Source organism: Phalacrocorax carbo, chromosome 1, assembly GCF_963921805.1.
Source record: "Phalacrocorax carbo chromosome 1, bPhaCar2.1, whole genome shotgun sequence".
Lineage (NCBI taxonomy): Eukaryota > Metazoa > Chordata > Aves > Suliformes > Phalacrocoracidae > Phalacrocorax > Phalacrocorax carbo.
The window spans coordinates 100,804-124,233 of record NC_087513.1 but is presented as its reverse complement, the minus strand read 5'-3'; the positions used below and the strand labels follow the sequence as shown (position 1 = coordinate 124,233).

The window sequence follows — 23,430 nt, the reverse complement described above, 5'->3', positions numbered from 1 at the left end:
GGGTTGGCAGGAGAATCCAGGCTGGCAGGAGAACCCAGGCTGTGCGGGTTAGTCTAGATGCACACCATTTTTGGTTTCTTCAGTGTGATTTTCTTGCAGTCAGGTACCCAACATTGAATGGCAGCTCTCTGGATGCTAAAATCCTAGTGTCTGTGACATCCCAACACGGGAAGACTTCAACCACTATGAAGCTAGGACCAAAGCCATACTACCAATGAAACCTTTGCCTCATGGGGGTTGTGCTCCAGTCCTCTGGCTCACAGCCACCACCTCCTCTTCACACTGCTCTTTTCTGCCCACAGACCAACCCAGCTGGCCCCATGGCAGGTGAGAATCAGACTCATGTGATGGAGTTCATGCTCCTGGGCTTTTCCCACAGCCAGCCCTTCCTCTTTGTTCTCTTCCTGGCCATTTACCTGGCCACACTGCTGGGAAACTCTGCAATACTTGCCCTCGTGTCCCTGGATCCCTGTCTCCGCAGCCCCATGTACTTCTTCCTCAGTCACCTGTCCTGCTTGGACATTTGCTACTCATCAGTGACGGTGCCAAAGATCCTGGCAAATGCCCTGCGCCCACAGGCGACCATCTCCTACCGTGGGTGCCTGGCACAGATGTTCTTCTTGATGGTGTGTGCAGGGGCTGAGTGCGCACTCCTGGCTGTCATGGCCTACGATCGCTATGCAGCCATATGCCAGCCCCTGCGCTACACCCATGCCATGAGCCGGGGTGTCTGTGTGGTGGCAGCTGCCAGCTGCTGGCTCTGGGGGATGCTGGACTCAGCCGTGCACACCCTCCTGGCCTCCAAGCTCTCCTTCTGCAGTGCTGTCCAGCTCCAGCACATCTTCTGTGATGTCCCCCCACTGCTGAGGGCTGCTTGCAGCAACACCCGCCCCAGTGAAGTGGCACTCCACACTGCCAGTGTCTTTGTGGGCCTGATCCCCTTCCTGCTTGTCATCATCTCCTACCTCTGCATCCTGGCCACTGTCCTCAGGATGCCCATGGCCACTGGCCGGCGCAAGGCCTTCTCCACATGCTCTGCTCACTTGCTTGTGGTGACCCTGTACTTTGTGGCGGCCAACTTGAACTACAACCGGCCCAGCTCTGGCTACTCCCCAGCAGCTGACACACTGGTCTCCACACTGTACTGCATCGTCACCCCCATGCTGAACCCCCTCATCTACAGCCTCCGCAACCAGGAGATGCGGGAGGCTCTGCGGAAGGCTGTGTGGGGACGGGGCAAGCTGGACTCCCCAGGCAGCAATGCATGAGTAATACCATGGCTGCAACAGAGTGCTGGTGTGGTGCAGTGCAGCATCACCCATCTGTGGGAAATCTTTGATGGCAGCAGTGGGCTCAGGGCTCCCTGCCCAAGCAATGGCTGCTTGTGGCACACTGCCATCACTTGTCTGACCCTCAGCACATCACTGAATTCAGAATGGCAAAATGAAGTTGGGGGCAAAGCTACAGTTCCAGGATTACATCTTTATTTTGCAAGTGTCACGTGCTGAGCTCAGCACAGTACCTGTTGCAGCTACGCTGCTACCAGAGAATGCTGTAAAAGGCAGTTTCATATGGTACCAGACACATGCTGGCCCTAAGCAAGACGGTGAGCTCTGCCTCAGGGCTGCCCAAGGTGCTGAGCCAGTCCCTGCAGAGGACAAGGGGCAGTGTCTTGCATTGCAAAAACTGGCATCCTCAAAGGGGCTGTCAGCTATCCTCCTTCCACACATGCTTTGGCACTGACTCTGATGTCTGCTGGGTTTCTCCAGGCTGCCATGAAAGCTCTGTAGCGTTTTGTACTTTAGCATAGCAGCCAGCAAGTTAAAAAAGGCCACCCATTCTTCTCAGTGCTTTGGTCAAACATCAAGTCATCAGCACTGAGCTGTGAGCTGGCATTGCTTAAATCCTCACCAGAAATGCTTGCTTTGCTTTATAGCCATAAAAAAAAAAATATCAAAATGCAGTTGTTGAGAGTGGTGTGGCTGTGGATGACAGTGGCTGAGGGCTGGCTGATGATGTGGTGCAGCCAGCTTTGCCCGGCTGCCACTGCTTCAGTTTAACCTCTTCCTGCAGGGGCTCTGCAACTGGGTCCAGGCTCAAATGATTGTGTGGGTGTTGGGGCAATCCCACCGCTGGCCAAATCTGCAGGTGCGTACATGAGAGCCAGCAGTGTCCAATGCCATGGCAGAAGCCAGAAGCAGCCAGCCGCCAGTGCAAGGGTCTGCGTGGGGAGGGAAGCTGGCACAGGATGCACATGCAGGTGCATGCCTGCAGCCACAGCAGCATTTCTGCAGCTGTGCCATAGAGGGGCACGTTGGCTGGAAGGGGCCAAAACATGCTCACCCATAGTTCAGTTAGCAAGAGGTACCCAGCAAAATCCAGTCTGTTCACAAAGAAACCTACTGGAGAGGGCCTATGAGGACTACAGCTTGTTGGGAGCAGTTTGCCAGTTCTTAGTGCACATCACACACTGATTTTATTCTTCAGGGAAAATAATGTTTCTGTAACCCATGTGTTGGGATGGCCTGTTGCTCCTACCCAAGCAGGTTGCAAGCCTCTCAGCCACCTCTACTTGCTATATATCCTTCTTGATTGTAAAAAGTTATTGAAACACTCCTAGTTCAGAGTCTCACTAGGACACATAAGAGAGTCTGCAACAATGAGGCCCATTGTGGGGAGCCCCCTGGAAAGAAACATTCAGGAAATAAAGGGTGAGCTGCATGAGGAAAAAATATTGGGAAAGCTATTTCAGAGGAAAAAACAGCCAAGCAACCAACCAAAAAAACCCCTAAAAATGAACCAACACACCAAAAACCCAAACCAAACAACTCCAGAAAATTTACATTAAAATTGACAATTTCTAACCTAAATCACAATGCGTCTTTCCTATGATTGACAGACACAGACTATGATTTTTCTCAGTATCAAACACTGAGCAGGGATGCTGTACTACCTTCCAGGTAGTACAGTCTTGTGCAAGTGCAGGATGGTCCAGAACCAACTTGTGAACCGTACTGAACTCATAAAGGTGTCACACTGGGACTCTGCGCTCCTGCTGTGGCAGCGGCACTGCACTGGGGTGTGCTCCTGCAGCTTCTCACATCCTGTGCTACTCAGCGTGTCCCCGATTTATTCCTATTGTGATGGTACTTGCATCCCACAAAGGAAAAACAACCAACCTCTACAGTGGCATGTTGAGCATCTAGCCTGGAATATACCAGTTCAAGGGAGGGCTTCAGTTTGCATTGGATTATTACTGAAAACTGCTTTGAACTTGAAAAAGAAAAAATTTCCTCTTGTCCTGCTTCCCACCTCCTCAGCCTTTTCCCCACATCTGTGATGAAGGAGGGCTAGAATCAGGGGCCCTTTTCATTGTGCAAGGAATCGAGCCTACAATAGAGACAGGGCACATGTGTTGTCACAGAATAACCAGGATGCAATTTTCGTCAGGCCAGAACAGAAGCAGTTTATTACTACATCTATAAGGGAGAGCACAGCACAGCAGAGTGACAGAAACTGCTGATATTAACTCTGCCCAAATGGGGCAGTTACAGAGTTTATATACCTTTAGGTTATGCAAGTCATTCTTCACCAAACTGTGTCAGATAAGCAGGATATGGTAAATAACAATAGCATTCTTCAGATAAGGAGGCTCCAGCCTCCTTTGGTGTGAGAACAGTAGGTGCAAATATTTCCCAACTAGTGAGTTCTGCAAAGGCCTATGAGGTGTTAACTATTTTACTGCCACATTGGGGATGCCTGACCAGCATAGGGTTTCAAATCACGCAACAGCAGAGACAACAGGCTGAGCCAAATACTGGATGGGGGAACTCACCTTTAGCACTGACTGCAAAGCACACTTAGGCTACAGACAAGGTGTGGGACTGCTCTTCCCACCCCACCTGCACGTGTACTCTTATTTATACTGTCAGAGCAGTTAGCAGGCAAAATGAAGCTCTCTTAAAAATATTCTACTGCCTGTATCAAGCAGCACTTATTCTGATTCATTCACTAGACTGAAAGGATTTCCCTAGCAGAACATTCCCCTGATGGGATGCCTGGATGAGGACCAAGGCAGTTATTAACATACTCTTTGTTAAGTAAAGCCTTTTAGTATTTTTTTCTTGCTCTAAGACAGATTTTGATGAATAATTTTTCCCAGAAAATAATCTACTTTTTACACTTGCTTTTTCAAGGTTTACCCCAGAAATGACATATCTCCCAACAGCGTTGTTGGCACACAGAGAAAAACCAAGTGAGTAATCTCCCACCTTAGCAAGATCATCCTACATTTTCACTGAGCCAGCACACACTTCTCTTGTTTAATGGAACAGCTCACTACAGCCAAGCTTGTGTCTGTGTGCTGGAAAAGTCAGCAGTGTTCACTGTGATGGTCAAAAGTTCCCAAGCCCTGGCCCTGAAATCTGCCCAGCTAGACCAGAATCCTGTTTCTCTACCCATTGCTGCAAACACAGTTCATCCTGCAAGTGGAAACCCTTCTTGGGAAAAAAAGGCAAGTTTGGCCTTCTCAGTGCTCTCAGTGCTACCCCTGGGTAGGATGAGATCCAGGGCCACAGCAACTTAAAAAGGTCCCATAGCTCATGTCCCTTCTGCCTTGACTGGATTAGAGTTGGTGTTTCTTTTCCGTTAGTTGCCCTGTTGGGAACAGGAATGGACACACTTCTCCTGCAAGCTTGCTGGTTGACATGTGGGGCAGCCTAGGTAGAAAATATCTCTTATATCTCATGTGCTCTTAAACTATCCCACCTTTCCCACCTGGAAGTGGATGGGAACCAAAGTCCTCTTGGGCACAGGCCAAAAGTTTCCCTCAGACACTGCCAGTTTGGTCCTTGGTATTTCTTGCACATAGACATGCCAGGACAAGCCAAATTAAGCTAATAACACATAAAAGGATGAAGCAGAGAGAGCCAAAAGTTTGGAAGGAAGCAGCTTGAACAATGCTGGTTTCACTGCAGAAGCTGCACATAATTTGCTGGAAAGAGGCCTACTTTGCCCCGGCACTGCCCCCGCCACCAGCCTTCATCTACCATCTCGATGTGTGTAATTGTGTCATCAGGATCAAAAGAAATCTCATCATCTCCATCTGCAAAAGTTGTTCAGAAAAGATAGTCACAATGCAAAGATAACCCCAGAGAGAGCTGGTTTTACATCCCCACTCCCACCCCCACGGGAGCATACAGAACAAGCATTCTGAGAACCCTCAGGTTTCACCTCATCCAACCTCCATCAAACAGCATAGATCAAGCAAAGGAGCAAGGCTTCACAAATGAAAGATGAAGCTTCTGTGTTCCCAAGTCAGGTCTCATTCTGCTTTCCAGGAGGAAAAATTTTAAACCACCAAGTCTAAATCTTTTCACCACTGCTGATGTTGTAAGCCACCATCTCCCTGTTGCACTGCCCTGGCCAGCTCCCAGTGCCTCACCCCACAGCCCGGATAGCAGACCCACCTCCTTGGTAATCATAGAGAGCCACTGCACAGGTCCCAGGGCTCGCCACATCACAAACATTGTCTGTTTCCCCTGCAGAAGACAGGACGGGAAGATGAGAAAGAGGCTGAAAGCAGCCATATAGATCTGATCAGTGCTACCCTCCACCCAGCTGTCAGCCTTGGGGTGAACCACATCCAAACCCTATCAACAAGGAGAGAAGTACCATGGCTCAAAGCAAGGTATGACTTCCCTCCTCTTCTGCAAGGAGTGAGGCAGGGTCCTGATGCTTTATGTTCCTCTCCCAAGAAAAAGGCTGGACTCCAGCCTCTCCACTTACCATCTCCTGTAACAGCAAAGCTGCAACAGAAACATGAACAGGAGACCATGCAGTTTGCTTATCTGTTTGGAAGAAGACTACTCTGCACGCCTCACACCCAGGAGACACCACCAGATCAGGTCTCATGAGAACCAGCGGTTTAAGTGTTAGGCTGAATTAAGAGGGCACCCCCAGACCTCACTGCAGCACTGGCAGTTGCTTGCCAGGAAACAGTGCACCAAGAGCATCAGTCCTGGTCCAGCTTCTTTGGAGCCCATGGCAGCCCTCTGGTCCTCCTGCCTGAGTCCTGCTCCAGCAGACATACTTGCTGCCTGGCCCAGAATCCCATGCAGCTGATCTCGCACCTTGGAGCTGGGCAAGGGAGGGGGAGACAATGAAGCCTCCATCATCATGGGCTGCCACCCGGACCACAGTAGACTTCAGAACACAAATTCCCTCTGGAGTCTGTCCCATATATCCAGTAGGGTGGGCAGACAGATGCAAGCTCCCCAAGACATGGGCTCTTCCATCAGTACTCACCCAGGTGGTGCTGGCTCTGGCTGGGCTCCTCAGGAAGGATCTCCTCATAGTCCTCACCTCCATCTCCTCCATCGTCATAGATGGCATCCAGCTTTTCCAAGGGTGCTGGCAGCTCCTCATAGTCAGCACCTCCATTGGTACTGTCACAGTAGTCAGAGGGCTCTGGCAGCTCCTCATAGTCTCCACCGACATCCAAACTTTCACTGTAGATGGGCTGATCCTGAGTGGGGATCACGCACAGCTCTTTACCCAGATCCGCTGGCCTTGGTGGCAAAGTGGGTGGTGTTTCCTCAACCTCCTTTTTTGCCTCCTGCAATGAAGCATGAAAGTTACAGGAAAGTCACCTGCAAAGCATCCAGCACAGACAGCTCTCCCATGACTGCACAGCACTCAACACAAGGGATTCTGCTCTACTGCAGGTGCCTTTAGTGCTACCATGACACAAATGGAGCATCATCCTCCGCACAACAGGGAAACAGCTCAGCCATTAGGTCTGTGCTGAACTGGCACCTGGGATTACTGTGAAGACACTCATGGCTCATGTATTTGAACCTCTCTCACATACTTAGCTACAGCTCACTGTACTGCCACTGCACTGACCCTCTCCAAAAGCCTGTGTCATGGTGTAAGGTGCTGTGCATCTATGTCCCATCACCATCCCAACGTTTTCCCCCCCACTCCTTTCAAAACTCTCTCATGCTGTGACTGCACCCCACTTCTTCCTGCAGGGCTGCCCATAAAGCACAGCCACCCTTCAGGTGCAATCCCCTCTGCCTGCTCCCCTTCCTGGCTCTCTCCAGCCCGCCTTGTCACCTGTTCTCCTTGTGACACCACAGGCTTGTCTTGGTCAGCACTCCTGGGTACCCTTGCTGGCACAGTGGCAGGGGCTGCCTCTGTGTGGTCCTTCTCTCTCTGTGGGATTTCCTGCTGGAGAAAAGTCATCAGTTCCCCTCAGTGTCTTTGAATGAGGTCCAGAGCAATGTCTGTTCCCATTTCCAACAGAGCAACTCAGAAATTTTTCCTTTAGCTGAAATCTCTTCCAGCTCCCATAAACCTGCCCTAGGGACTGGACACTAGCAGGCCTGTAGTGACTATGGGGTCTGCAGAAAGTAGCCTCAAGGAGGGAATGTATCAGGGAGTGCTTTTTTGGTGAATGCAGAAAGAGCACAATGTAGAGGAGGTCTTGTAAACATGTTTGTGTGCGAGCTCCAGTTTGGAAACCCCTGAATGCAGACTGCTGGGATGGCAATACTGGGGATGTGTGATTGCACTGTGTTTGCCAGGCACTAGAGGCAAGAAGGAGCTTAGGCCAAAGCACAGCGGGTCATGGCTCAGTGCAGGCCCGTCCTGATCTGTGTGCCAAAAGGGAAAATCCAGTGACAGCTGTGAAGAACAATGGCAGTCCCTGGCAGTTGCAGGGAAGCAGTTTAGGCAAGAGGTTGCTGTAATGAGATCATGCAGAACGATATGGAGCTGCGTGGTCCTGAGGAAAAGTTTGCTTCGCAAGCCTTGGAGGACATGGCAAGATGGCCACGGCTCACCTTCCGCCGAGCTGCCTGGCACTCCCGAGCCTGCCGCCTCATCCGGTTCTCCTCTGCTTGCCTTCTGCTCTCCTCCTCTGCTGACTTAGCCATGTTTTCAAATTGTGACCGCAGGCTGCTGGTGCCACTGGATGCTCCTGTGGAGAAGACAGCAAATCAAGCCTGCCCAATGGCTCCCTTCCACCATCCCAGACATCCAGGAGAAACCCAGACCTCTGCCTCTCCCAGAGAAACTCACAGTTCAGCCACATTCTCCTGCCCCTCAACACAGGTTCAATCCACATGCCACCACAGCACATGCCTGCCAGTGTGCTGTCACAGAGGGACCATGAGGCCCACAGCTTCCCACCAGCCCAGGCTTGGTACTCAGTTATCTCACCTGCCTCCAATGGTCTTGTTTTCTCATACGAGGAGGTGGGAGCTGCCATCTCGTTAAAGCCAGCAGCACACTGGAAGAGGAAGTGAATGAAGTGTTGACCTTGTTAGGCCAGGCCAGTGCTTAGATCCCCTGCTGGGTTTGGCTACTGGTGACTGCAAGCTTTGTTCCCAGCTGTGTCTGACCTTATCTGTACAACTGCCACAACTCTGTGGAGGCTGCTTGCTGCAGCCCTGCTCTCCTGATTCCTCCCTGCACTGTGGGAGTGCCTGCTGCCCTGCAGCCAAAGGCAAGGGCTGTTCCTGCTAGAGGGGTGGCACTCCGAGGGCTGAAAAGGTTACACGGAGCCAAGTGGAAGAGGTTGCACAGTGGAGAGATGACTGCTGCATGGAACAGCAAGGCTGGACATTCATGGCAGAAGCACTCACTAGTAGCACAACAAAGAGCTGAGTGGATGCCTGGCAGTCTACCACTTCCTGAGGGCCAGGGGCCCAATGCATCTGTCCCCTGCACTGAGCGGCGGTATGAGGCATGGAAGCACTTCCCTACTGGATGCACAGCTGCAGTCGCCTAACCGTGAAAAACGTGTGCCCCTTCAACAGGTTGTTGCCTGCAGTATGTATAATACAGTAGCCTAGGCTGGAAAACATCAAAGTGAAAACGTGCGTGAACATCTGAGATGTTGTTGTCTTTATGATGGGTGAAGACATGGATAAACTGTAGTAGCATCGATGGGGTGTTTGCAGCAAAAAGAAAGTGACATAGAGGGGGTTTACCTACTTTAATGAGAAAACTATTTAATACAAAAAGGAAACTGTAGGTAGGACTCAGCTTTAAGACTAATACAGCTACATATAGGGTTCTACCTGCAGGTGTCACCAGTGGGCTGGGTGGCCGAGATCCTACTACAGTCAATGGAGCCCAGAGAGCACTTAAGCGCTGCTCTCCTTAAATAAAACACACCTGAGAAGGCAAGCAGCACTGCAGGCTCAGAACCAGGTCTACACAGACCACAGCAGAGACTTGGACATGTTGTTTATATGACAGCATTTAAATTTAGGAGTCTTAGTGCGAGAGCTGAATCCTACACTTGGTGTTCAAAACTGTCAAAGGGGAGTTAAGATTGCCTGGTAGTATATTATGCTCTACTCTGGAGCAATGAACTCAGCGCTATTCCAGTGCCCGAAAACCAGGCAATCAAGAACTTAGGTGCTTGCCCAAATATCCTTATTTTTACCATCTTCGATTATGATTCAGTATTCTCAAAATACACAAATTCATGTTCCACTTTGAACTGATCAAGAACTGCTTATCCTCTCTCTGCATCCTGCTCCTCAAATGATCCACAGCCCTGATTTTTGCATGCTTTTTTCTGCCACATACATAATGCTTTGCCTTTTGACAATGCACCTCCATTTGCTCTTGTTAAATGCATAGACCACGCTAAGCTATTCCATGGGCAGGATGCCATTCCCACTCTGCTACTGGCCCAGCCTACACATGCAGCATGGAAAGGAACATGTTCAGCTGTTACAGGTACATGTTTATGTCCTTCCTTGGCTCCAGACCCTGCAGAAAAGTATTCATCTGCTTCCTCCAGCTCCTGAGTATGGTGATGTTGGTACTGTACCAGGCACAATACTGTGCCACTAGCACTGTGACCAACAAGAGAAAAAGTATGTTTCAGGGAAGGTACCCTAGCTTCTTCCTCCAAATGCCCCAAAGCTCCACCACCTTCCAGGATTCTCATCTTTTAGATCATCCCCATCCAGGCAAGATCATCATCCACTGGCAAGACCCCCTTCCCTGAACAAGTCTGTAGGGTAGCCTGCCAAAGCATAATGCTAATTCAAGTGCCTGAGACAGTCTGCATTTTGACCGTGGATGAGCCTTAGCCTGGTTTCAGCCCAGATTGAAAATTTCAGCTGGCAAACTGGGTGACCTCTTTTCATGCAAGGTTGATCCCGCTGGGTTTTGTTAAGGTTTGCAGGCAGATGACTAGGTCCTGGCCTGAGATTTAGCTAACTGAACAGACCATAAGAAACTTCTGGACGGGACAGAAAAACCTGCAGAAGGCAACAAATAACAGAGAAGCTGATGAGTTACAGACAGCACCATAAGGAATGGCCAGATTTCACCAGTAGTCAAGGGGCAGTGTTATGTGGCCAGTCACTCATACACAAAGCCATACCAGCTGGTGAGTAGTATAAGAGGCTAAGGAGCCAGATACCAGAGAGGCCATAGATCTTTGTCAGATACTGGCGAGACCAGGGAGGTCTGCAAGTTGGCTACTAGAGGGACCAAAGATTCAAGCCAGCTTCTGGGAAGCCTTGTTTATGTGTGAGTGTGACAGCTGCTAACAAACCCTATACCCTGAGTCAGAACAGCTAGAGGAATGGCAGCCACAGCGAAACCACCTTCTCGCTGGAGGTAGTCCAGGCAAGAACCACTCTGTATGCATACTGCCCTCTGCATGATCACCTACCAGTCAGTGCAGGGGACATTACACCAGATGGGCCTTCAGTCTGATCCAGCACCTCTCCTGTGTAAGAGACAGTTCCTGCACGGTGCAATAGCCTGTGGTCTCTCAGACTTCTCACAGGCTCCACTCTCACAAAATTTCTTCCCCAAGGAGCTATCACTACTCTTCCTGACTGTATTGGTACACACAGAACCTGTAGGAGTGATGGCAAGCACCCAGACAGAACACTCCCAGTATCTCAGATGGTACTAGATATCAAGAAGACCATAGTCCAATACCCAGAGAAAGCTCTTCACTGGCTCTGCTATTAAATCCTGCCCCAAGAGAAAGCAGGTGTATATTCAGTCTGAGAGTGGAATGACTCAAAAGCAGCTGAGAATGGAAAATCCTTTTTCTTCCTTGCATTATGGTCTCCCCAGGCTGCATTCCCCTGCACCCTCTAGTATTTACACTGTGCCAGTTCCTTCACCCTTGCAATAGCTGTGCACTGGGCAGTGAGACCTCATCTCCATCTGGGAAGTCGCTTCTCTTGCAGCAGTGCAAAGAGCAGTGATTAGCAGCAAGCAATTGCAGGATGCAGCATGCAGTCTCACCTTATCTACTCTGTCGTTCTGGACCCCATAACGGCCTCCAAACCCCTTGGCATAATCTGTATGGAAAAAAATGAGACTATTTTATAAGAGTTTATATTCTTGTATGCCTCTCCAACTTCAGTATGCTGTGACCAGTGAAATGAATTAGCTTTCTCTGCGTCTTATCACACATAGAACTAAATAGAGATAACACACGAAAAATGCTCTGGACAGTTGCTTTAAGACTAATCTTCATTCCTTTCAGCAAAGTGCACAGGTGTTCAGTGCTGTATGCTGGTAAACCTGCTTCCAAGGCACTGGGGTGAGAAGCCAGGCATGCCATTTGAGAGCAGTGTGGCCTTGTTCCCTGAAGTTAAATGTACAGTAGTCAAGCCATTCCTGGATCCTGCTTTGCCTCATTCCCATGTGCTTATCTGTTGAATGAATTTATGATCAGGAACATACCTCACAGAGAAAGCACAGTATAGTTTGAGAAGCCTGATTCAGGAACTTGCATTCAATGTGCCCCATGGATCCAAACACGCACCTACTCTGGCAGAGTTTACCCTTGTGCTTTGGGGTTTCACAATGTCCCAGCTGCTCCACAACATGCTGTACACATTCAGTTTTCAGCAGCTGGATCTCTACGAACCACTAGCTTTAGTTCTGTGTATGTTCCAAGGAAATCGTGCTGCTACCTCTGGCAGCACTGCCCTACCTATTTGGGATGCATGGGGTTGCACTTCCTCCTGATGGTCCCAGCCAAGGGCACTCTTGTCCTGACGATCCCTCTGGACCCCGAACTTCCCACCAAATCCCACAGAATAGTCTTCAACCACAGGAATCCAGATCATGGTACGGAAGAGAACAGAAAAGGGAGGGAAAAAGTGGCAGCACTGTGAGCTCAGGCTGTCCTCACAGGGGTAATAATTTTCCCTGCCCGGGACTTAGACAAAGACATGGAGCAAAGCCAGATTTCCCCACTGGTGGCTGCAGCAATGGCCCGCCCTCTGCCCTGGGACATGTCACTGGCTATTAGCACCTACCTGGGCTTCTCCTCCACTCTTTCTTTGGTGACATACTGCCAAGGAGATCCTTTTGCCCGTAGAAATCTGCTGCTCCTCTTCATTTAGCTTGAACTTTTTCCAGCAGTCATGCACTGGGCAATGGCTTTCCTCACCTGCCCCATTCCCTTGCTGCAAGCAGTGGGCACCTGACAGCTCCCCGTCGCTTTTCCACCACTCATGCAGCAGATTGCAGAAACCAAGCACAATGCCCCACAGTCCCAGTGGGCATAGTCCCAAGCTCCAGTCCTGACACTGCCTGCTGCATTGAGCTCCCCAAGCTCACCTTTCTGAGAATCATGCTTCTCTGCCTGGCTCTTGTAGTCGAATCCCACTGCTGCTTTGTCCACCTTGTCCCTCTCCACACCATAGCGGCCACCAAAGCCCTTGGAGTAATCTGAGGTGGTACATGGAGTTACATGCTGCATGCTGCCCCAAGAATGGGGCTGGTGAGGGGAGGGGGTAAAGATGGGGAGCACCACTAGGGAGGAGCACCAGGGAGGAAGAAGAGTGGCAAGGATGATGGAAACCACTAGAAAAACCTAGGGGTTTGGAGGGGATAGAGTGGATGGCAGGGAGCACTGTGGGGGCCATTGAGGATGAGGGCCCATGGGAATAGGTGCACAGGGCAAGCGTGGGCCATGGCAGCAAGAGAGCCCGAGGGCCATGGGCAGCAGGAGACACAGCAGGCCAAGAGGGCAAGGAAGAAAAGCAACATGCCAAGGGCAGCTGGGGAGGCAGTGGGAGCTCAGCCACCCAAGGATGCAAAGCCAAGGTGAGACTTGGGCACTGATAGCCTGGGCATCCACCCACTCATGCATCTCCAGAGCAAGACCTGTGGTCTGCTGGTCTGTGAATAAGTATATTGAAAGTACAGAAGAAATGGCAAACTTTGGTTGTAGGGCTTACATTTGCTATAGTGGAATTTCAGCTTCTACAAGGAAACCACTGACCCTGGATGCTGCAGCAAAGGCTGAAACCCAAATTTCTGGAGGCATGCTCCAGCTCTTCCCCAGACTGCTTCTGGCACGCTCAACCATTATGAGATAGAGGCACAGCACATCTTCCTTATGCCTCCCCTTTTTCCATCTTCTAAACTAGTAATGTATTAACTACTTCAACGGTGTTCAGCTATCTTCTAAGGACTACCTTGTTATTATTGGCTGATGTCCTAAGAAATTTCAGCCTCTATCCTAGCTACTGGCTGTATAGATACACTTCCCTTTCAGAGACCTGGTCTTCCAGCTCTGTTTTCAAATCCTACCCTTCAGGAGGAGTAAATCACAGTTACCTCTCTTTGTTCCCTAACCCTATTCTTACAGGTCACTCATTTCACAGGAATGAGTTAGGGCTTCTCCAGCAAATTCAGCCTTATCAGTTCATGAAGACTGTGATCTAGAGAAATATGCATGAAAATACTTGGTATTCAAGAATGGCTCTCTGTTTCATAGAAGCTCAGTCACTTAAGGATGAATAAATCCTAGAAAATTCTTAAACATATCTTAATTCAACTATTATTTAGCCATTCAGCCATTATGGAATGAACCTTTTAGGATGCTGTTTTCAGCAAATATAGATTTTATGACCATTACCTTGATGCAGGAGTTTCCAGTATGGACACATTTTTATGAAAAACAATCGAAACACCATACCCTATTTCTAACAGTTTCATTTCATCCTAAGGGATTTCTGTGGTTTTACACAGCCTGATGAATTTCTATGTTTACAATCTTGTATACAATCTCTGATACAGGAATATGTTAATGTAGCACAACTGCATGTGAGTCATTAATTTAAGATCAACCGAGAATTCCTCAAGACACCTTCCTTTTATAGCTTCCCCTGAAACAAACATGATTCAGGTCTTCTTTCCTTGGTAACGTCGTAATTATCTGAAACAGTACAGACCTTGCCTCTCATCTTCTCTTAGTTGCAGAATGTTTAAAATATCTTTAATTTCAGTTCTTGCAAAGTTCTTAATGAATATAGCTGCTTGTATGTACACATCAAACTTTGGCTGAATCATCTCCACAGTTCTGCAGAAATTTGGGTGCTATATAGGCTTTTGTTTCTATATCCATTGTTGCCCCTTTTCTTATATACTGCTTTTTCAGAAATCGTGTCTCACATCCTACAATGCTTGGGTTCTCTCTGGAGCAGTTCGCTCAGAATGACTTTTAGAGGAAAGGGAGCACCAGTCATCCATCGAGGGTGCATGTGGGGGGGGGGCGTGTCTTCTCTGCTCAGCCGTGATGTCGTTTCCGTCAAAGCAAAACGCAGCGACAAGCAGAATGTACAATAGAAGGGTGGTGACAGGACAGCAGGGAATGGGGCCAGAAGGGTGACTGACAGGGTACAGGAATCTGAAGCAAGTGACAGCAGGGAGACAACAAGGGAGACTGTGCCACAGCAGATGGCACAGAATATTGGGAGCAGACGAGAAGCTGAGCAAAGTGTCAAAAGGGGCCACACATGTCCATGGACTTGCCTTTCTGGGATGAGTGTTTCTCCACCTCACCCTTATATTCAAAGCCCAGTGCTGACTGCAACAAGAAGGGGAGGAATGTCAGTCATCCTGAGGGGCCAGGCTGGGACCCACACTCCTCCAGGGGCCAGGCTGGGACCCTGCTCCAAGCCTTGTGCTGCAACACGCAGGTGCCTGGCCAATCCTCGGCTGGTACAGGCCTCCTCAACCTTTCACACCTCCCCTGCTGTCCATGTGGCAGCATGCCTGGTAATGGGCCCTTGCAAGAGCCGCTGCACTGCAGGCCACAATCCCGACCCCTGCACCCTGTCAGCAGGCAAGGCGGCTGGGCAGCATGTGACACCAGGATGTGCATGGGAGGGATGGCATCCTGCTATCCCCATCCAGTCCTGCCATGGGCAGTCACTGTGCGTAGCACACCCTGGGGTCTGATGATGCCAAACACCACAGCCCCCAAGACAAACACAGCGCTGCCCAGATAGGACAGTGCAAGCACATTAATGCACACCAGAGTTAATCTTCACGTGTGCCCTGCAATTTGTCATCAGTCATTGTCCTGCACACAGGCGGTGAGCTGTGTGCTTCACTGGAGACCACAGTGCATGGCATACCTAGACCTGCAACCACCAGCACTTTGAAAACTGCAGTCACAATCCTAAACGTAGCATAGTGTTTTAGGGGGAGCACTGTGCACAGGTTGCAAGTATGTATCTCAGATGCCCTGTCCAACACACCTTGTCAGCTCGGTCCCGCTGGACTCCAAACTTCCCCCCAAAGCCCTGGGCTGCATCTGTCTGCGAGGAGTGCTTCCCAACGTCAGCAATGTACTCGTGGCCCACTGCACACTGAGAAGAGAGACAGCATGACATGAGCACCCATGGTCAGACTGGCAAGGTGGACAGAAACATAAGCATCACAGAGTTGCTCTGACCCACTGCCGAGATGATTGCAGCCACGAGGTGACAGGTCCAAACTGACTGTGCTGGTGGTGGTGGTGCCTTCCACACAGCCTTTGCCAGTACCAGCTCTGCTCTGAGACCTGTGACGCTGCTTCAAGTGCAGCCATGCCACTCAACTGGCTCCACTGCCAGCTCATCAAAACCATGGGATGCTGAATACTGGCTGCTCCCAAATGCCAGTGGCGTGGTGGATAATCACATGGGGAAACTGAGGAGAAAAGTTCAGATAGGCACGCACAATTGAAAACCCACAGGCAGCAGGTCTGGCACCTGCTCCTTATTGTCTGTGTCTGAGAGTGAGGGTCAGCAGACCTGGCTAGGATCACCCTTTACATCTACCACAGGCCAGGCCAGGGCCTGACTGCTCCCTGCAGGAGGTGGTGTGCCCAGGAATTGCACACACTCCTCAGGAGAAGGGCCAGAGGCTGAATGCTGGCAACATTCTGGTAAGACTGGATGAAGGCCAAGGAGCTCCTCAACCAAAACATCCTCACTGTGCTCCAGCAGAAGGGTCTGAGCATGGCTGTGCCATGTTGGCCTTCTGAAAATGTCTGTTTCTCATCCTGCCATCCTGGTATCATGCCCACCCACAGTGACCCCATATAATGACTACTACTGCAACCTTATCATCTCACTTCTGAAAAAAAAAAGTATTAAATGCTGAAAGGTACAGAAAGCAGTGTGGTGATGATTACCAGAAAACATAAAACAGATTTGATGTGACAACAGAAAATATGAACTAGGGCTTCATCCTGGGAAGATATGTCAGAGGTCTGTAATGGAAAATGAGAGGAGGGAATTATTATTCATTACTTCTCCAAGCAAAAGTATGGAAGCATCTAATTTGAATTTTATGCAGCAGGTTTGAAACAAGCCACAGAAAGTCCTTCTTCACAGATCAGGGGAGCATTGCAAGGAAGTTGTAGAGACAAATTATACAAATCGGTTCAAACAGATCCTGGAGACAGATTATGCACTAGCTATGCTTGCTCTCCACTCTCCCCTTTCAAGGTCAGGCCAGAAAACAGGGATGCTCTTTCCTGTATGAGAAAAAGACTTTTCCACTGGGGCCCAAGGAAGCCCTTTACAACTGTTACCTTATCCATTCGGTCCCGCTCTGTTCCAAATTTGCCCCCATAGCCATAGGAGGCCTTGGGGCCAGTCTCCAGCTCCTTCTTCTTGATGACCTCGTGTTCCTCTGACACCTTGTTCCTCAGCTGATGGATGCTGGTGAGACAGAGAGAGTCAGGGCAAGCCACTGTGGGATTGTGCAGACCCACGCAGCCAGCTGGAGTATCCCTGTGTCACTGTACCAGCCAGAGCCCAGTCCAGAGCAAGACATAAACCCACTGCCAGCTGCAACTGTGCGCCCACACTAGGCCCCACTGTGTGGTAGCCACACACATACAGCCACTGCACTGCGGCAAGAGACAGTGCCAGCCCGGGTGCTGGCGAAGGACCCAGAGTGGTAAGCTCAGAGGGTGCATTCAGCTCCTACTCTGCAGCCCACATTCCAGGCTACACCGTGTTTTCAACGGGAGCCCATGCTTTCCTTTTCCTGTGTGCTGCACTAGCCACTCTGTGCAGAGCAGTACTGGGATGTCCCAAGGGAGCTTCTGGATAGGGTCAGCTTTGGACGGGGAAGTAGCAGCATGTCTTTGCCACAGGGACAGCCACTGTCTGGAGGTACCTGAAAGTTAACCCCTCACGGCATCACAGGCAGCCCATGAATTTTGCCTCTGGTGCAACACTAGCACCCCAAACCAACAGCCTGGATGCAGCCGGCAGAGCCCAGGAGACGCCTCGCCCGGGGTGAGGTCTCCACTCCCCTGCCACCCCGTTGCTTTCTGGGGCCGGAGGTGTACCCCAAGCGAGGAGCCCCAAAAGAGGGGCCCCAGAAGAGAGGCCCCGGGTGGAGTCGCCAGGCAGCCCGCACCGCCGGGAAAGCTCTCTCGGTGCTCCCGCCCCACAGGGCCACGGCGGGCAGCGGGCGGGTGCGGGGCGGCGGACCAGGCCCCCCGCCCGGGCCGCTCCGCCCCTGCCGCGGCCCCGCTCCGCACAGGCCCTTATTTGGCTGGTTTCGGCCGGCGCTGCCGCCTCCCCTCCCCGGACGTCGCCGCGGTAACGGCCCGCCCGCGCGTCCCGGTCCCCAGACGCCCGCGGAGCCGCAGCGGCCGGGAGCTGGGCCCCGCCCGCTGCCCCCCGCGCCGCACTCACTCGATGTGCTCGGCGCGTCCGGAGCCCTCGATGGTTTTGGCTCCCCAGCGCTGCTCCTTCTCGGAGATGTCGTTCTGCAGAGGACACCGCAGCCGTCAGCGGGGCAGGGCCCGCCCGCCCCGGAGAAACGGGGCTCCGGCCCGACGGGAAGGGGGCGGCGGGCAAGGCACGGGGGGATGGCCGTGAGCCCCGGGCGCCCCATCCCCGCCGGCGACCGGCGCCCTGCAGGGCCGGGCGCCCGGGGACGGCGGATCCGCGGCCCGCGGCGGCGGCGGGGACAGGGCGCGGGGCTGCGGGAAGCTCCGTCCCTCTTCCTCAGGGGATAGCTAGCGAACAAAAATGCTGCGGGAATTAATTGTTTAGGAGAATATTGGCAGGACACTGAGGTAAACGTTTCACTCAAGGTCTGCCTCGGTTGGGTTATAACAGCACTTGTTTTGTCTTCTTTTTGGAAGGTCTGAACACATGTTTGATCAATAAGCTCTTTCCTAATATAAGGTAAAGCTAAAAATATGTCTATACAAAATAGAATAAAATATTAATACAAAGTGGTTTTTAAGGCTTATTTTAAATGCTGCCACAAATAGAAGATATGAAGTAAAAAAAAAAATTGACAGCATAGAATTTTTTTAAACATTAATAACTTGGAACTTTGAGGAGGGGGGCTTGCTTTTCTGTTCCAAACTAGAATTTCTTACTGGAAAATACTAGACAAGACTGAACCTTGAAAACATAGGACTCCTGCCTAACAGAAGAGGCTGTTCATCAACAAACTATCTCGGAAAGCAACCCAAAATCTCAGCAGAGCTCAGAGAGGCCTGTGGCTGTAAAGCATGGCTGGCGCTCCTTGGCACCAGGAGGAGCAGGACTTTTGCTGTGCTATGTGCTCCTAAGACATTTAGAAAAAGGGTATGAAGACTGGGCTGTCAATATGTCTTGCGATAGTAAAGGGGCTGTTCAGGGTAACCAAATACAGGAGACAAAGCGGTGCAGAAAAGTCTTGTGATGCCACATCAGTGGGTGATAAAATTGTAAATTAAGGTTAGTGTTAATAAGTATAAAAGTAAAGCATATGGAAAAAAAATCCTAATTATATCTGCACATCAACTGTTCCAAAATATTTACCATTCAGGAAGGAGTACAAAATACGGAATTATGTGCAGTTATGTAGAAGAGCAGCAAATACAGAATTGGCCAAAGGGTGAGTGACATTAGGAAAGGAATAGCAACTCAAATAGAAAATGAAAATCATGACGCTGTATGAATGCAAGGGGTTCCCCCAGGCTAAGCCCTTCTATTCTTTCACCATCTCATCTAGAGAATTGGACTAGATCGAAAACAAGGCTATTTAGAGGCATGGAGCTGCATCGGCATGAGGTGACTGAAAACAGAGTAGGATTATTCCATCTGGAAAAAAAGACAAAGAGGGCAATGCTGGAATCCTGTACAATTACAAACGGTGTGGGAAAGAAAAAATGTCATCTTTGCTATATTTTGTAACATAAATTGTGGGGAGGACTTAGTGAAGTTACCAACCATATGAAGTTTATCAAGGGCAAGTGCTGGATTTTGCACCTGGGGCACGGCAACTCTGGACATACATACAGACCAGGGAACGAGTGGCTGGAGAGCAGCTCTGCAGAGAGGGACCTGGGGGTTCTGGTCGACGGCAAGTTGAACATGAGCGAAGTGTGCCCTGGCAGCCCAGAGGGCCAACCGTGCCCTGCATCAAGCCCTGCATCGCAGCCAGGCGAGGGAAGGGATTGTCCCGCTCTGCTCCGTGCTGGGGCAGCCTCACTTTGAGTGCTGTGGGCAGTGTTGGGCACCACAGGACATTAAGGATAATAAAGCTGCTGAAGAGTGTCCAGAGAAGGACCATGGAGTTGGTGAAGGCTTTAGAGGGGAAACCGTACGAGGAGTGGCTGAAGTCCCTTGGTGTGTTCAGCCTGGAGCAGGGGAGGCTGAGGGCAGCCCTCATGGCGCTCTGCAGCTCCCTCCCAAGGGGAGGAGGAGGGGCAGGGCTGGTCTCTGCTCTCTGGTGCCCAACGCCAGGCCCCGAGGGGATGGCAGGGAGATGTGCCAGGGGAGGGTCAGGCTGGGCATTAGGGAAAGGCTCCTCCCCCCGAGGGTGGTGGGGCCCTGGAACAGGCTCCCCAGGGAGGCATCACGGCACCAGCCCGGCGATGTTCCAGAAGCACTTGGACAATGCCCTCAGACACATGGTGTGGATTTTGGGATTGTCCTGTGCAGGGACAGGAGTTAGACTCGATGATCCTTGCAGGTCCCTTCCAACTCAGGACATTCTATGATTCTATGTTACCAAGGAGCAGGTTTAAAAGAAACTAAATATTCTGTACTCCTTAAGTGATACTGTAGTCAGATGTCGTGTACACTGATGTAGGAGGTTCTGGAGACTAAACATAGCTATGGGTCAGAAATGGCTTAGACAGATGACCTGACAGTACCTGTGAGTGGTTGGTGGAACTTGGCTGATCCTGCACAGCCAGCAGTGCTGCATGCCATGCCTCACCCCAGGTGACCAGCATATGCCTAGGGCTAGTGAACCCTTCACACACCATCACCACCAGTATTATAGATTACCACACCAGATACTCACCACGAAATCAGGGTCAGTGTCCCAGTCATCTCCCTGAGCCTCAACCTTCACTGACACGTCGTGTCCCACGGCTGCTTTCCACATCTGCACAGGGAGGGGACAGTATCACCCGGAGCCCAGCATGTGGGCACTGCTGGCTCACAGCCATAGGCATGTCAGACCAAGCAGTCATGGTATAACTCAGGCTGGAAGGGACCCTTACAGGCTACCTGTCCTGCTGATCTCTCTGTCCCTCCTACAGCACAGGGCACCCCAAAATAGCTACTCTTGAGCACCAGCACCTCTTTCAGCAAAACACACAGGGATTCTAAGTGCAAACCACAGTCTCCATGCACACTGACTCCACAGTTAAAATGCACACCTTATTTTAATGTAAATTAGTGCTAGCATCCAACGATCAGATTCTGCTTCTCAAACATATACTAACAGTCTCACACAGCACAGAAAATTCCCTGCTTTAACCTTGCTTCTGTTAAGCACAGTTACAGCACACCACCTGAGGCCATGGCTTGCTCTGCCACCATGATACAATGCTTATTTACCTGAGGTTGGAATCCTGAAGTCTCTAGTCTGTCTTCCAACCTTTTAGTAACTGCCTAGTGTGCTAGAGAAGGTTCAGAGAAAAGCTGTATGCTGGTCTGACAGTGCTGGTACAGTATGCTGTGTGGTGTTTATGTCTGTAGTATGGTAAAAACAGGAACTGGGGCTAAAGTCATTAAGTGTGCTGGGCCGAAAAGGCTGAAGCTGTGGTGGTATGGCTTGCAGGCTGTCCAATGAGGCCTGGAGGAAGTGATAAGCCCAGGAAGAGGAAGTTAAACAGAAGTAATATGAAATCTAAAACTCCTGCATTTCATTTTCAAGATCACTGTCAAAAGAGATGATGATGAAAAAGCCCCTCCCAAACAGCACAGTTTCTACAAAATGGGAGACAAGAAAAATTACATGGCTTGCCTGTCCCTACATGACAGAGCAGTCATTCTCAGCAGAGCTCTGACGTCCCACCACTTATTACTGTCTGTGGTGTTGAGAAGTCCCTAATTGTTCTTACTATCACCCAAAGCAGCTTTTCACTGGGGCAGAAAGACAGACTAAACAGAATGTGCAGCAAAGACTGGGCTGCCAAGCCCTGTTTCACATGACTATAAACAATGAACAAACCAACAGGATGGAAGAGGACTCCTTTGTGATGGATCCTCATTTAACAACACGCTTTTATTATGTGATTCTCAACAGCACTAACCCCTCAATCCCAGAACCATACAGTAGCCTACAAACTGGCCCCAAGTGCTCAAGACAGTTGTTTTCTGTGCAAGCAAAATGTTTATGCTGAACAAGAAATTAACTGTACAACACAAAAAGCTGTTAAGTAAATAACCTTCCAATTCAGGACAGTGCACTGTTCAGTTCAGTTTCAAGCTGCCCTTACGAATTGTCTAGAGAATCAGCATTGTTAAGAACAGGAAGCAAAGACAACAGAAACGAAAAGACTACAGCAGGGATGAGTCTGTCTTTTGTTAAACAACAGCCAGATAATTAGCTAAGGAAGAGAATGTAGGACCAAGGCAGATTTACTGTGAAGATCTGGCTTTAGGCCTTCCTCAGGCTGTGACATACTCTGCTGTGCTGGTATGGACTGACAGTAATGTCATGACAAACTGAATATAGCTAATTGCAAACAGAAGCAGGAGAAGCAGGAAGGCTCACCTGGACAACATAGCACAAACTAACAATACCTTTAATCTCCTTTTCCCCTCCCTAATTTATGAGCATCTCTCACTCCAAAGATTAATTTTAGAGTTTGTGGCTCACTTTTTTTAATGATAAAACAGCAGCAATAACCAGCTAGCACAGGGTTGTTCAACGAGGCAACTGATTTGAGCAGCTAGCTCAAATGCAGGTGGCTGACGGTTTCAAATCCTGCTGTAAATGGTTCTTGACCACCTACTCTCCAAAGCTACCCACCATGCATCTTTGGAACCGTGACAAACCACAGACCAGACAAACCACAAGGCTCCAGACGTCCTCTATAATGAGGAATATCAGCCAGAGTAGCATCTCAACCATTTAGTTTGTCTCATTTTTCCCCTTGAAAGCATCCACTACAGCACAAGTATGGGGCTACCTCACTTAGCACAGTTGCCCTGGTTGATTTGGAAACGTGGTTCTTCAGAGCCTCAAACACAAGAGCAACGATGACCAAAGACGACTAAGAAGCAAATGCCAAGCACTATCAACTCATGCATGCATGGTCAAGGAGTTCTCTTTGCCCACCAAAGCCCTACATTTTTTTGGTTGTCGTTTCTCACTTTCTGCTGTCAAAACCTGCTCAGCTTACTTACCTTAAAAGGCTCACCAGATCCTGCTGGAAAACTTGCTGCTTTTTGTTCAGGCACCTGTTGCTAGTGTCAGCTTTTGGACCGCTGTGTGCTCCGAGTTCCTGTTTTAACTTCAGCTATCTTCACTTCCTGTGTCCCAGCCCCCAGCTCTGCTCAAGTAATGAGTACCAAAACCTGCCCTAGTGCGCTGCAGTTCCCTTGCACTGCTGCCTGTGCTCTGGGATGCTGACAAGGCGTATACCCAGGATATAAAACATTGATTCCACGAGTAGCACTTGAAGGGGCACAATTACATTTCCTAGTGTGCAAAACCAGATTGTGATCTCCATTTTCATCTCTTCCAAAAAATCATTCTGCCATAAAAGTACAAAAAAGTTGAAAGGCTGAAGCCCCTGGGCTTGACAATTACAATGAGATCCAAAGCAAGCAAGCTACTGCTTACAAAACTTGTTATGAAATTTAACTCAGTAGTTTA

The 23,430-nt window shown here is 50.0% G+C and overlaps 2 protein-coding genes across 3 annotated transcripts; one reads left to right on the top strand and one right to left on the bottom strand.

Moving 5' to 3' along the window:
* The first annotated feature begins 320 nt into the window (after positions 1-320).
* On the top strand, positions 321-1,268 carry LOC104049394 (olfactory receptor 5V1). Its single transcript, XM_009510070.2, has one exon. The coding sequence runs from the start codon at positions 321-323 to the stop codon at positions 1,266-1,268; it is 948 nt and encodes a 315-aa protein (XP_009508365.2).
* Positions 1,269-3,440: 2,172 nt separating this feature from the next.
* Positions 3,441-23,325, bottom strand: LOC104049403 (hematopoietic lineage cell-specific protein-like). Of its 2 annotated transcripts, none has more exons than XM_064440978.1 (15): positions 22,959-23,325; positions 20,620-20,703; positions 18,003-18,076; positions 16,883-17,012; positions 15,561-15,671; positions 14,830-14,884; positions 12,628-12,738; positions 11,996-12,106; positions 11,299-11,354; positions 8,227-8,296; positions 7,848-7,984; positions 7,120-7,230; positions 6,307-6,616; positions 5,469-5,540; positions 3,441-5,104 (listed from the first exon to the last, which is right to left on the bottom strand). In XM_064440978.1, exons 2-15 carry the CDS (start codon positions 20,701-20,703, stop codon positions 4,968-4,970), a joined length of 1,569 nt encoding a protein of 522 aa, XP_064297048.1. In that variant the 5' UTR covers positions 22,959-23,325; the 3' UTR covers positions 3,441-4,967. The 2 variants fall into 2 exon arrangements, with proteins under 2 accessions (XP_064297048.1, XP_064297039.1); XM_064440969.1 differs by having other exon boundaries at positions 7,120-7,233; positions 22,959-23,322.
* Between the last annotated feature and the right edge of the window lie 105 nt (positions 23,326-23,430).